This window comes from Fundulus heteroclitus, chromosome 19, assembly GCF_011125445.2.
Source record: "Fundulus heteroclitus isolate FHET01 chromosome 19, MU-UCD_Fhet_4.1, whole genome shotgun sequence".
Lineage (NCBI taxonomy): Eukaryota > Metazoa > Chordata > Actinopteri > Cyprinodontiformes > Fundulidae > Fundulus > Fundulus heteroclitus.
In genome coordinates, this window is record NC_046379.1 from 29,434,854 (window position 1) to 29,448,337 (window position 13,484).

The 13,484-nt window shown below is 45.1% G+C and overlaps 1 protein-coding gene across 13 annotated transcripts in view; it reads left to right on the forward strand.

The window, feature by feature from the left end:
• mark3a (MAP/microtubule affinity-regulating kinase 3a) overlaps positions 1 to 13,484 on the forward strand; it is a 62,661-nt gene that overhangs the window by 43,132 nt on the left and 6,045 nt on the right. For 5 of the 13 annotated variants that reach the window (XR_002428965.2, XR_002428966.2, XM_012875909.3 and 2 more), the window contains exons 11-15: positions 1,210 to 1,322; positions 1,439 to 1,586; positions 3,899 to 4,116; positions 4,846 to 4,949; positions 8,264 to 8,533. Coding sequence is in view for 11 of the 13 variants with exons in the window: in XM_012875909.3 (XP_012731363.1) it covers positions 1,210 to 1,322; positions 1,439 to 1,586; positions 3,899 to 4,116; positions 4,846 to 4,949; positions 8,264 to 8,533 (853 nt within the window). In the remaining 2 variants the exon portion in view is untranslated. Of the gene's footprint in view, positions 1 to 1,209; positions 1,323 to 1,438; positions 1,587 to 3,898; positions 4,117 to 4,845; positions 4,950 to 5,136; positions 5,333 to 8,263; positions 8,534 to 10,100; positions 10,128 to 13,282; positions 13,363 to 13,484 lie in introns of those variants that run through there. The other 8 variants (XM_036150523.1, XM_012875910.3, XM_012875908.3 and 5 more) reach the window with 4 other exon arrangements.

The window sequence follows — 13,484 nt, forward strand, 5'->3', positions numbered from 1 at the left end:
TGAAAAATTGTTCAACAAACTTGATCTGGAAAAAAAGAATGGACAGTTTTCATAAGCATCTTTTCTTTGGAAGTCAGCGATTCGCAGGTCTACAGCTAAGCTGAGCTGTGAAGCTGAGAAAGAAGCTGAAGTGTGAGGAGCTGGAGGATGAAAGTGAGGAAGATGAGATCAGGCTGAGGAAGATGGCAGAGCTTGTTTCTTTCTTCTCTTTGATACACAGGAAGCCTGATGTTACTGAGAGAGACGTCACTGTTGGTTTCCAGGATAGTTGAGCTGCTGTGTGAACATTTAATACTCCAGAGAGTATTAATGTGAAAAGTGTGTTTGTTTTTACTGCTGCTGAAGGCAAACGACAGCCTGCTCTGTCGGAGCGAATGTTGGCAGGACATCTGAACCCATCAGTGGTCACGGTCCACAAGGGACTTGTTTTGGCACCTTTTACTACGAGACCTACTGTGTCTTGCAAAAGCTTTCATTGCCTGTTAGATTTTCCACATTTTCTCACAATCCAACTTGGATGTTAAGAAGAGAAACTGCGTCAAAGTCTTTTCTCCATTTAGCTCCCAGCCGGCGTCTGATTCCGTCTGAATTGGTCTTTCAAAGCTTTTTGAGGGTGTGAAACAGACAGAAGTGAATGCAGCTGAGGAGATCTCCTACAGGACATCTTACTAAGATAAAAGCTGCCTAACTCGCCCAGTTCAGCCCACACACCATAAATCTGCTTAACCAGTCATTTAATGCCGTCGCTGAGCATGATTTGTACCATGGCATAAATAATGCCGTTCTCTCTCAAAGCAGGGATGTTAGGCAGAAAAGGAAAAATGTTAGTTTTAATACCTCAAATACTCCTGGTTAATGTATACTTCCCTGACATTTCTGCATTACAACTTTATTCAGATTAGTCTGCATGCTTAATATGCTCTTTGAATTACGGGGATAACCTGTGTCTGTTTTCCTGCAAATTCTGCAAATGTGAACATTACCTTATGTTCGGCCCAAGTCAACAAGTGCATTAAAATAAGCTTGAGTGCTGATCTTTTTTTTAACATTATGCCATTAATTATCAATTTTCAAGCTGCAAGTTCCTTTTAGCTGAAAATAGAAATGTGCCTTTTAAACCTTTGCTTCAGGTCACCACTCAGCAGATCCTTAAGCATGCATGCCTTCTCCTCAGCTTAAAGGACCTCCTTGATGTTTTTTTTTGTGCAGATGTGATGGTGGGGATGGGCTACAACCTGGAGGAGATCCAGGAATCTCTGGCTAAGATGAAGTACGATGAGATCACAGCCACCTACTTATTGCTGGGCAGGAAAGCCTCCGAGGTACAAACACAGTGCTATAGTTCTCTGTTGGCTTGGTGCGGACAGGACGATCAGAGGGATGAGGCCTGATTTTCTGCCCTGTATGTTTTGACTTACACTGCATTTCTAAATCTCAGCTGGAGCCCAGTGACTCCGCGTCCAGCAGCAATCTGTCTTTAGCCAAACCGAGACCAAACAGTGAGCTCAATGGGCAGTCACCATCCCACCTCAAGGTGCAGAGGAGCGTCTCCTCCAACCACAAACAAAGGCGTTACAGTGAACAAGGTGAGCACACTGCAGGTCATTTTCTTGGCCATTGCTAAAATCTGTACTTTCTATCAAAGTCAGTGTCTGTTCTTACATTTTTCACTTTACAAACACCGATGTCTGTATCTAAACGTTCAACGCAAAGTAATGGCACGTAATTGTGAAGTGGAAGGAAAATGACACATGATTTTAAATGTTATTCACTCATATACTGCTAAAAGATGTCAGTTGTCACCTAAAGAGGGAGGAGGGTTACCCTGTGTGTAATGTAATCAGTGTGAAGGCCTCAGAGGTCCCGTAGAGAACAACCAGCGTCTTGAGAACTAAGGACCCCTGCAGACACAGGTCAGGGAGAAAGTTCTGGAGAGGTTTTAAGCTGAATTAGTTTATAAAACAACATCCTGAGCTTCCTCTTGTCGACAGCTGATGGCGATTAGCGGCGCTAATGAGGCAGAGCAAGAGCTGCAAAGATGGCCGACGTTATAAAATGCACTCACCAGCTAACTATGAAGTAGCACAAGCTATCTATTAGACACTGGGGACGGCGCGATAATCTGAATATGTCCCTGTAGGCCAGCTTTACTTGTCCTGGGCATTGTGGTTTTCTATCGGAGCTGCTCATATGAGGGAAATTACACACGCTGTTGCCTTCTTTAAAGATATCCAGCCTTGTGCTGCGTTCTGTTTACCTGGGACTTCAAAACTGGCCGTTCTGAGATCGCGTCATCTCCGCCTTTTTGTCTTCCTGTCTCCCTCTTGTCGAACATGGACATTCTTACTAAAGCCATTATTAAACCTAGAAATGCAGCCAACCTGAGCCTCAGAATGCTTTTTATAGTCACATTGTACAGCAAAATCATCCTGTGTTTAAGCCGTGCTGAACTGTTCAACTGAACACATCCTGTCTTATGAACACTAAAGTAGTATGTGTGCTGCTAACTGAATGTCACATAAGTAATAGAGAAATGCTAAAAGCAGTCAAAGTTCGAAGCTTTACTCAACGTTGCTGCAGTAGCAGTCATCTTGAACGAGACATCAGATATGATCCTGTAGCAACAGCTTTCTGACTCGTAATCCCAAATTTTAGAAGCAGGATAACCGTTTCGGGTCCTGGACAGACGGAAGCGACCATGATCTAGCCGTAGCTCCTGGACTCTCCGAAATCAATCAATCAATGAAATTTTATTGTCAATTACAATTTGCATTGCAATTGAAAAATCTGTTCCATCTCTGTAGGATCTAGTAGACCTGCAGGGATGCCGGCACTGTGACTCGCTTGGTAAAATCCCGGTCCGCCCTGTTGAGTCCAGTTGACCAGCAGAAGCTTCTCCTATTTGATGACGCGGTGAAGCTGCTGTCAGCGTTTATGTATGTGAAGAGCACAGCGACCAACACCACACGATTCAGGAGGAAATTTCACAGGAATCGTGTTAGGTGTGAACGCAGCAATAGTCATTGCAGTTAACTGGTGTTGGTTTTCATTGAATATTTTACTACAAAGCATGAAGTTGTAGAAGAAAACTGAAAGCTGGGAAGATGTTTTTTTTTTTATTTAGCTGCTCTCTGCTGGTTCACCTGATAGAGACTAACCAGACCTTCACTCTCACAGGTTTAGTAGCGTGGCATTAAGCCTCAGTGCTTTAGTTCTTTAGTTCAGGTTTTCTAAAGGTGAACTAGAAAGAAGGTAGAAAATACTTATTTTTGTTGTTTTAAGGAATCATGCGATAGTGTTATTTTTGTTTACTTTGTCAATGTACAGAATCAAAACGAACCGTGTTGAATCATATTTTGTTTACCCTGAAATCCATGAGTTGCACCGCATCGTGCTAGAGAGGTGAATGACGTGGTGTAGTGTTGCTTTTTTCTTTCCACCCGTGTTTCCAAAGTGGAGACGTATCCACCACAGTCCAGGGCTGCATAGCAACTACAGGTTTGGGATTTCAGTATGGACAGGGAAGCTGGGTAGAGGTGACAGGAAGATGGACGGAGCTAAATCCAGGGAAGAAAACTCTTTGGAGGCTGCAGAAGAGTTAGGACTGAGGCGGAGGTTCACCTTCGGCCAGAACAAGGACCCTAAACACACAACTAGAGCTAAAATGAGATTGTTTTTATGTTTAGACTTTTCCCAGTTGTATTTATAAAAAAAATACTTATATATTTAATGTTTTTTTTTCCTTCCATTATACAATTATGCACCAGTTTCTGGTAATCTGTAATTGAAGGTCAAAATATTCAAGGTGTTTGAAAACTTGGACTAGACACTGTTGGCATTTTAGATGACACCATTTAAAATGATGAACTCTCTCCCACCGCCATCCCGACCTCTTTAGCCGGTCAGAACGTACCTCCAGGGATGGCCCATCCCAAGAGAAGCCAGACCACTACAGCGGACAACAGCGTGAAGGACGAAAGCGGAGCTTCGATCCGGAAACCCAGCACCCCCGGCAGCCGAGGCGCTCCGCCTTCCAGCCCTCTACTGGGCAACGCCAACAACCCCAACAAGGCTGACATCCCGGATCGAAAGAAGGGAGCCACCACCGGTCCAAGCGTAAGTAACCCACAGTCACAGCCTGTAGTGGCTCCTTTATGACGGGCCCTCTACTTGTCACATCAGTTTCTCGCTTGGATTCTTCTCTCGAGTATCAAATCCAAATCTCCTTTGTCTCATTTTTTATTTATTTTTTTGGCAGCTGTCCTCCGGCAATGACAGTCCATTTCTCTGACTAATTTTTTTCTTATGTTGTCCAGAAAAAGCTGCTTTATATGGAGCTATAAGAGTCTCACTATTTACATGCACAGGACAAGATTCACAAAAGTATGTCTGATCCATACGCAGTTAGATATTGATTTACTAACTACCTCTGGTGGTTAAACTTCACTGCATTGTGTGTGGAGTCTTGACTCCCCTGACTTGATACACAAATGCATTTTTCTTAGCAAGGAATGATTTGCAACCAATCAGAAGTCTCCCTTGTTTCAGCCAATCCCATAACTTTACTTGTAAGCCAATCACACGAATCTGTTGACAGAACGCTCTGCGTGTGTTATGAGCGCAGGGTGCATGCAGCTGGTGGAGCTCAGCTTGTTTAGACCTCAGCATGGATTCTTGAATGAATTTACAGGAATTAGTTTTTTTAGTATGTTATTGAAATAATTGATCTCTACAGTTCAACATCAGTTGGACTCAGCTGTCTGTCTGAGTAAATACCTAAAGGTTAATCTCTGGAAAGATTACGTGGTTGTGACCTGAAGCATCTTTCCTTCCCTTGTCCTGCAGAATAACTCTGCTTCGGCAGGCATGACCAGGAGGAACACGTATGTCTGCAGCGACAGAAACAACGCGGACCGCCTCGCTGTCATCCCCAACGGGAAGGAGAACAGGTGAGAGCTAAGCGTGGGTCAGCCAGGGGCAGAGTCTGGGTTTGACCTCTCATCAGGAATGTCCAGTTTATTCCTTGGTTTCTCTTCTGTTCCTCCTCTTGTTCTTGTTTTCACCTTTTTTCACGTTGTTTATTTCATGCCTGTTTGTGATTGGGGCTGTTTTTTTTCCTCGTTTCGGCATGCCCAGCATGACTGAGATGGCTTGTGCCACTAGCCCCTCTTCTGCCTTTGCGGCCGCCGTGTTCGGTGCCTCGTCCAGTTCGGTACAGCACAGGTATCAAACCGTCAACCCTCTGTATGCCTGTCAGGCAGACTGGGCCACCCTGCCCCACTCCTACTACGCTCTGGACCACTGCTCGGCCAAGTAAGACAGCAGGGCTTGCAAGACCCCCCCTGTCTGTCTCCTTTCATGCATCAGCCCCTGTTTAGCCCTTGCTAACCCACACATGCAGCCAGCTTCACGCTGTGTAACCCTGCCACTAAAGCACAGACTACATTTCCTCCAGAAGCATCCTAAGCCAGAACATCTTTCATACCAATCTAAATTTTACGCCTATCTTGTGCTTGTAGTGCATTAAATAAGTCATTTAAAGTTCCATCTCTAAAACAATATTTGCCTAAAGTCAGAATGCTGTGTTGTTAATGTCCCATCAAAGATGTCGCTCAGACAAGGTTTTTATGGCACAAACTTGTGAAGCTCAATAACCTATTAAACCAGACAGCTGCTTGTCGGCATGTTGTTTGAAGGCACCGTATCCTGTTGAGCCTTCAGTAAGCTGCATCTAAAGCTACATTCACGCTGCTGGCCAAAAGGCTCCAAATTCATTCACTCTATGGGCCAAATGACCCGTATCTTTTTGGCCAATTGATACGTAGTCCTAAATCAAATATGAATCATATCCACGATTGTTCTAGTCTGATCAATCATGTGCGATTTCATCCAACATTTATTTCATTCCCTGTGACAAACTCCCCGTTTGGTACTGGGGGAGGCGGGAAGTGGCCAGATTGAATGTAAACAATGGATGCAACTAACATGCCAAGATGTGATGGCTGCCACGTGGAAGAATCGCACACACGTTATTCGGCGCTGCAGGTATCCGCTATGTCTGGCTCTTTGTTCACGCTGAGCAGAACAACGCTACATACTTGTGCGCCAAGCTAATAGCATTGACATGCAACTTCCTGTTATTAAATGTTGTCTTGCCACAACAGCAGTCATGTTTTGTGGGCTCCAATTGCACAACTTCAGAAATTATTCCCACTTGAGGACATGTGCAGCATCAATCTTGACTTTTGTGAACACAGTGGGAGGTGGATGACCTTACGTCATCCCCTGTCGCTTCAGGGCCGTAGACTGTGGAGTCTGATGACGGTAGCTTTATAATTATAATCTGAACAAAAACGCAAAAAGATCTCTGCAAAAAATCTTAATTAATCTTTGAGATGAGCAGCGTGAGCGTTCCCTAAGTAAGTTCAATGTTGTTCTTTTCCTAAAGTCATAACCTAAATCCCTGGCATTTAGGCATTTACACTGGCAGCACCACACCGCTTACCGTTAGGAGGCAGGCACTGAGGAAACACTCCAAGCTAGCTAGTGTCTGTATACGTGATGTCAAGATAATGTTAAAGATGATTAAAAGAAAAAAGATGTAAAAAGCTATTTAGCAAAATTGTCTCCACGTGTTACTTTCTTTCTATTCATTAAGGAAGCGACAGTACTAGAGAGAAGAAGACTTATTGCAGATAATAGTAAGGCTAAACAAATTAAAGTTGCTGTTTTATCCTTTTGAAGCTACCAGCTAATTCTGTTTATGGAATAATTTATAAATGTCTGTAATATTTCAAAAATCTCAGGAGCTACATTGCCCAGGGAATACTGACGACACTGAAACGGCTGCTTTGCAACGCTAGCTGCACTAACCTTGCTAATCTGATATAAACTGCTAAAACCTGTTAAAAATGTCCAACATCGATGATCACTGTTTTCTTCTTAATGATAGTAACAGCCTGTTTAACGGGGACCGTTCTGTCACACTGTTCATGGCTAGAGAACAGTTTGAAGGCTGCTCCTACGGAGAATTAAGACTTTGCTAAAATCTGTATCGTCAGGTCAAAGCTTTGCAAAGTTCAGTCATTGAAAATATGCCACAAACTTCAGATCAGTGATTTTCTGGGATTAAGTCAATAATATTTTCAAAGGACAGGTTGGAGTGTTTGTGCTGATATTCCATATTTCCATCGATCCCCTGCTTCTGCAGCGAACATTAACAGCCAGTCCTCCTGATCTCACCGTTTTCTGCTCTGAACTCTGAGCCTTGATCTTTTCTGCCTGGACTCCCTTATCTGTTCACCTCCTACCGGACGGCTTCCCATCCCTCCTGCTGTCCCAGCACCTTCAGTCCATCGTCTGTTTCCGTTAAGACTCTGAGCCGCAGCTTATCTCCCTCTTCATTGTGCACATCTATGCATCCATGTTGTTTTTCTCTGATATGATGTGAATCTACATGACTGGTTTACCCCGGGGTTATGGATGTCTGGCTTTGGCCAGCGGCTAGAATCAAACTGGTTGCCAATAATCAATACTGTTAAAGGGGAATAGGAAAGAACTCCAGTTCTGGTATCATGTTTTTTACAGATAATGTTTTTTTAAATGCTGTTTTTTTTTCTTCTTTTTGTTCTGATTTCTTTGCTTTTCCAACCATCTGTCAAAGTATGGCATCCATTGTTTTAGATGCACCTTCTCTGAATAGATTTGGCTTTCCACCCTTGTTTATATCTGCCATTTTCCTTAAACCACACTCAGAAATCCATGTAGCAGAAATAAGCTGCCATCTTAAAAAACGAGAAATGTGATCTTAACATTTCCCGATCGTATACTTATGCTTCAGTCCGTCAACGTGTGTGTAGGCATGGGCCAGTGGCAGATTCTCTCAACGTGATGATAACCTTCAGTAAAAATACTCTGAGAGCATTTACACAAAAAACAACACATGATCTGATTGTTGTTGTTGTTTTGTCACAATAGAAAAGGAGCAATTATTCCTCCTGCTGATAAAATAATGGAACATGCTGTCTTACCGCTGGAGGAATCTTTGGTCACTGTTGAACTTCCTTGAACTCTTAGCTGTAGCAACGATGAGTTGCTTTGAAAGCTGAAGTGTTGTTTTTAAATCTTGGTAGCATTGTTCCTGGTAACAGGCCCATGCCCACACCAATGACACGCTGGCTCAGCTGCAGCACATGTCACACCTCGTCTGGCTGTTCTTAGCACACACATGCCCTGGCTAAGCTCCGTCCTCCCGCCTCCACAGTGTTGCCGTATCCCCCGGTGGCCAGAGGAATCCGGTGGCGTCAACTCACAGCATCACCAACGCGACCACACCCGAGCGGCTGCGCTTCCCCCGGGGCACGGCCAGCCGCAGCACCTTCCACGGCGGCCAGCTGAGAGACCGCCGCACGGCCACGTACAACGGGCCGCCCGCTTCCCCCACCCTCTCCAACGACGCCACCCCTCTGTCCCAAACCCGCAGCCGCGGAACAAGCAACCTGTTCTCTAAGCTCACATCCAAACTGACCCGCAGGTAGGTGGTCACACTCCTCATCAGCGTCCGCTTTTAACCACGTTCCTGCTCATAAGTCCTCTGAAATGTTTCACTGACCTGAATGTTTAGGGAGGAAAAATGGAGACTTGATTCCCAATCCTCCTTACAGACTGTAACCTGATGTTATCATTGAACAATAGTGCCTTATGCTGCCTGTATCCATGGTGGGGGAATGCTTCACTGTTACAACTGAACACACCAGAGTTATTTTTTAATATAATGTACAGTGCCTTGCAAAGGTTGTCACACCCCTTGACCTTTCTCACATTACAACCACCACCTTCAGTGTATTTTAGCTGGATTTTATATTGTAGACAAACACAAAGTAGCACTTAAATAAGCAGTGGAAGGAAAATGATAGTTAAAAAAACCCTTTATAAATAAAGAGAGTAAGTCCAGGTTGGATGGAGAGCATCTGTGAACATCGTTAAGGCTCCCCTCATGACTTTTCTAGCCGTTAGCTGTACTTTGATCTAAACCTTTCCATTGCAGCTCTGTCTGTATGTTTGAGCTCACGCCACTCTTCCATAGAGATCAGATCTCTGGAGAGCATGAATTATAGTTGAGCTGTGAAACTTCTGCAGCTCCTCCAGAGTAACCACGGGTCTCTCGGCTGCTTCTCTGCTTAATTGGCTTGTTTTCCAGTCATTTTGTTGTAGATTTGCAGTTGTGTACTCAGGTGACGGATTGACGGCACTGAGAGACGCTCAAAGCTCAGGAGACTGTTTTAGAACCTAACCTGCTTTAATCGTCTCCATAACTTTCTCCCTGACCTGTCTGCAGGGTTCCTCGGTCTTCATGAGGCTCCTTGTTCTCTAATGTTCTCCAGCGAACCTCTGAGGTTTTACTGAGACGATCATTACACACAGCAGGACTATTTGCCAACAAATAAATCAGTGGCGCTGCATTCATTTAGGGGACGTATACAAAAGCTCATCACTAACACAGTTAGGCACCACTCTGTTAATCTATGGCATGAAATCCAAACAAATGCTTAAAAGGTGCCAGGATATGTGATAAACTTTAAAGGGTGTTAATATTGTGGCCAGGCTCTGTGTATTGAGACACTGTTATGTAGGCCCTCTGGTGCGCTGGTTTCTGCTCCTTTCTGGTGATTTACATCCTTCCTGATGGCAAAACTCAATGTTATGCTGCCTCTTTGAGCTCTGTGACATCTCCACTACTGCTTTAGCTTCCTCCTTGATGCGCTTCCTTTATTTGTAGCCCTGGCAGTCACCAATTTCCCACAATTCATCATGTGTGGCAGCAATGGGGTCAGAGATACCTGATGATAGGTTCTTAGTCTGGAGCTTGCTGCGTATTTTACTAGTGGGATTCTGCTGTGGAAGCAGCAGGCAGGCCAGCGCCGTCCCTCTGAGCCGTGATGACAAACCAGAGCAGCAGCAGCGAGTCTCCTCCGCCGCCGCCGATGATTCCAATCACCCCCACTGTTGTCCGTTCCCCCAGCCTCTTCATGCCCCCTCCCCTCCTCCTCCCACTCTCTCTTTCACCATTTTCACTGTTTCTTTGTCTGACTCTGTTGTAGAAACATGTCATTCAGGTTTACCAAAAGGTAGGACTCCTGCACTGTTCTCCGCTCTGTGCCAGCTGTAACCAGACCAGTCTCCCTGAGAAGCTGTCCGTTTCTTTCTGGGCTGAGGGGGGGGGGCTGCGGGCGCTGGACTAACACTCTGCTCTTTTTGGGTGCATCTACACGCGTGGCTTTCAAACACATTAGCGTTAGTTATTTAAGCTGTTTTCTAGTCCCATTCTAAAGAAAGTGAACTGTTAAATGATGCTGTAGCACTGACGCGATGCAGTCAGGCTGCTCTGGTAAACGAGTCCTTCACAATCTTCTGAAGTCAGTCTGGCCTTAATCAGGAAGAAGCCACGTGTGTAAATGCCCCGTGTGTGGCTGCGGTTCGCCTGGGTGGCTGAAGGCTGATTGGTCCGCTCTCCCAATCAGCTGAGAACCCGGCAGCAGGAACGCAGCAGCTTGTCACTAATCAATCGTCAGGGCACGCATGGGATCGCTTCTTCCAGCCGCCATTGATTGTGGCTTATTTTCTCACCACAGCAGTCATCGTGACTAACAGAGCTCTTTCATTAGACCAGTGCTGTAAACGATATCCTGCTGCAGTATCCAGAGTAAAAAAGATTTTTTTTTTTCCCTCCATCCTAATTCTTTGGTGCTCAGATGTTTTCTAACCCAGGTTTAGATTCTTCTTGATTTACATCCAAAACATCCCAAATGGCAGAGCGGTCGGCTTTTTAAGGCCCACTTTCTAGCATTAAATCCAACCTGGTTCCTTTTCTCTTCCACTAAAGGCTTGTTGGGGGTTGCGTTGCATTCAAATCCTGCAAAAACATCACCTAAAACCAAGTCCTGCAGTCATGCTGGTCTTGGATTCCTTGGTCCTCCCTGCTGATAAAAGCCACGCCACGTAAAACCGCGTCGTCCAGTTTTCCTCGGGCAAACAGGGCTGTTCTCACCAAATGTTAACTATGGTTGCTTCCAGTCTGCACAAACACACTAAAGATTAGATGGAGACTCGTAAGATACCATGAGTAATGGACCCACCAATAAATGAAACGGTGGTCGGTGAATTACTGGATTAGCCAAAACATCAGATTGTGTGTTAAGATGCTACAACCATCCTTGTTTCCACACGGAGGCTGAAGAGCATGAAGGAAGTGCCTTAGAGGCTTCCTCTGGTTTCCCTTTCAGTCAATTCTTTTGGTCGGGTTTAATATTGGTGGGTAGAAATTTTTAACAATCCACACTAAATGGCATGTTACAGTCACAAACTACACATGTTCTAATCAGACTCACACAAAGCTGTCCATTTGTAGTGAGAACTGTGATGTGCATTGGTATTGAGCCCCCTGACCTCTGACCCTGCCATAGATCCAGCACAGCCAATCACGTTCAGGGGTCACCTATGTAGCAAATAGGATTTATTCTCCATATAAGCCTGAGAGGTTTTTTTAAGAGACTGTCAGTGAACAAACGGCGTCATGCGGACCAAGGAGCTCAGCAGACGGGTCAGATGTTACAGATTTGGTTCTGTTTAAATCCCAGTTTGGTTCTAAAACAATATCCCAAGCTTTCAACGTCTCCCAGAGCTCAACCTACTAAGCCATTAATAGAAACTGCAGCTGGACAAGAGCAATAATCGGAATAGCAGCCTGGAAGCCCATGGTGACTCGGGAAGAGCTGCAGAGATGAAGAGCTCAGGTGGGAGAATCAGGGAACTGGATGACGCGTCATGCGCTTCACAAATTTAGTCTTTATGGTGCAGAAAGACATTGGTGAAAGAACGACATAAGTCCTGTTTGCTGCAAGCCTTGTAGGAGCACCAGACAAAGAAACGGCCCTCTGCTCATGTGCAGAAGGCTTTTTGTGGCTGAAAACTGCTGGTGCTCATCTTCCTCACACTCACACTTGGTGGCGGCAGCATCATGCTGTGGAGATGCAAGGAAATTGGTCAGAGTTGGTGGGAAGATGGATGACGTAGTCCTGAAAGAAAACTAGAAGCTGGAAAAGACTTGGGGGGCTGAGGTGGAGGTTTACCTGTCTGGAGAACATTAACATGCTTTTGTTTAAGCCATGGCCTAGTCAAAGGCCAGAGGACAAGGTTTTCAAGACTTTTCTATACTGTAAAACCTTCAGATGTGCAAAGCTGGTGGAGGTAAACCCAAAGGACTTTATAGAAAGATCGTTCTAGAGCTCAGGGGGCTGAAAACTAATGCATACCACACCTTTTAGATCTTTATTAGTAAAAAGGATAAAAAATATTCATTGGTTTCTTTCCCACTTCACACTTGAGCCTTTCCTGCATTTTTCTATCAAATATAATCCCTAGAAGGTCAAATGTAAGGCTGTAACGTGAAACTTGCCGTTGTGGCACCAACTGTTTAAGGGTCCCTAAACACCAAGGTTAACCGGTGCTGATCCAGCTATTCTACAGAAAGTCCATCCTCTGCTCTACCTGGAAGTCATGTGTAGAGACGAGTGTAGCTCCGCCCCTACAAGGTTCTAAAGGGTGTGTGGCGACACGCTGCTCTGAGAAGAATGGGCTCGGTTCCTGCAGAACCAGCACAGAACACGGTGGCAGACGAGCTGTCGGGTCGTTTTACGGGATGTGATGAAGGCTTTGGGTTAACGGGACCGTCCTGTGCACAGGGCTAGATGCTTTTAGTCGGGTCTGTAACGTGTTGTAATGTGGTGTTCAGCATCAGGTCCGGACAACCGACAATGGAGGAGCCATGCTAGGCGCTGACTTGAGGATCATTGCTCCCTCTAGTGGCTGATTTGTAGACTTTCATCTCTATCCTGATCCAGACCTTCATCCCCTTCTCACTCATACACCTTTTCTTTTTCTGTTCTCATTTCTGTGGAGCCTCCATGGTGAAAAAATGTAGTAAAAGGTCTGAAGTTCTGCCTTGTTTGGACACGTTACTGTTTTCCCCTCCATAGTTTGACTTGTCTGTTTGCCTTTTACTAAATTTTGTCAGCTGTGAGCCTCCGTACCACTCTTCACATCATGGGACTTGATCAGTGAGTTTTCCTCATTTTTTCCCTCCTCAGGACATTTTAGGTTGAGTCACCTCCTGCTCCCACCTCCTCTCCTCTCCTCTCCTCTCCTCACAGCTTCTGTGTTTTTGTCTTCCTTACCTTCCTGTGTCCTTAACGTTTACCTCTTGCTGCTCTTCCTCTCTGCTCAGGGTCAGTATTGACCCGGCCAAACGGCAGATAGCCAAAACAGGGCCTGCCAACCCTTCTACCCAGGGAGGAAAGACCCTTAGTAAGTCTTCTGCCCTTCACTTCTTTCATTGCTTCTTTCTTTTTCTCCTTCCTTTCCATCCTCCTGCCATGTTTTTCTCTTCTCAGTTGGCCTGTCCTCATGCCATTCATTGAAATACTTTA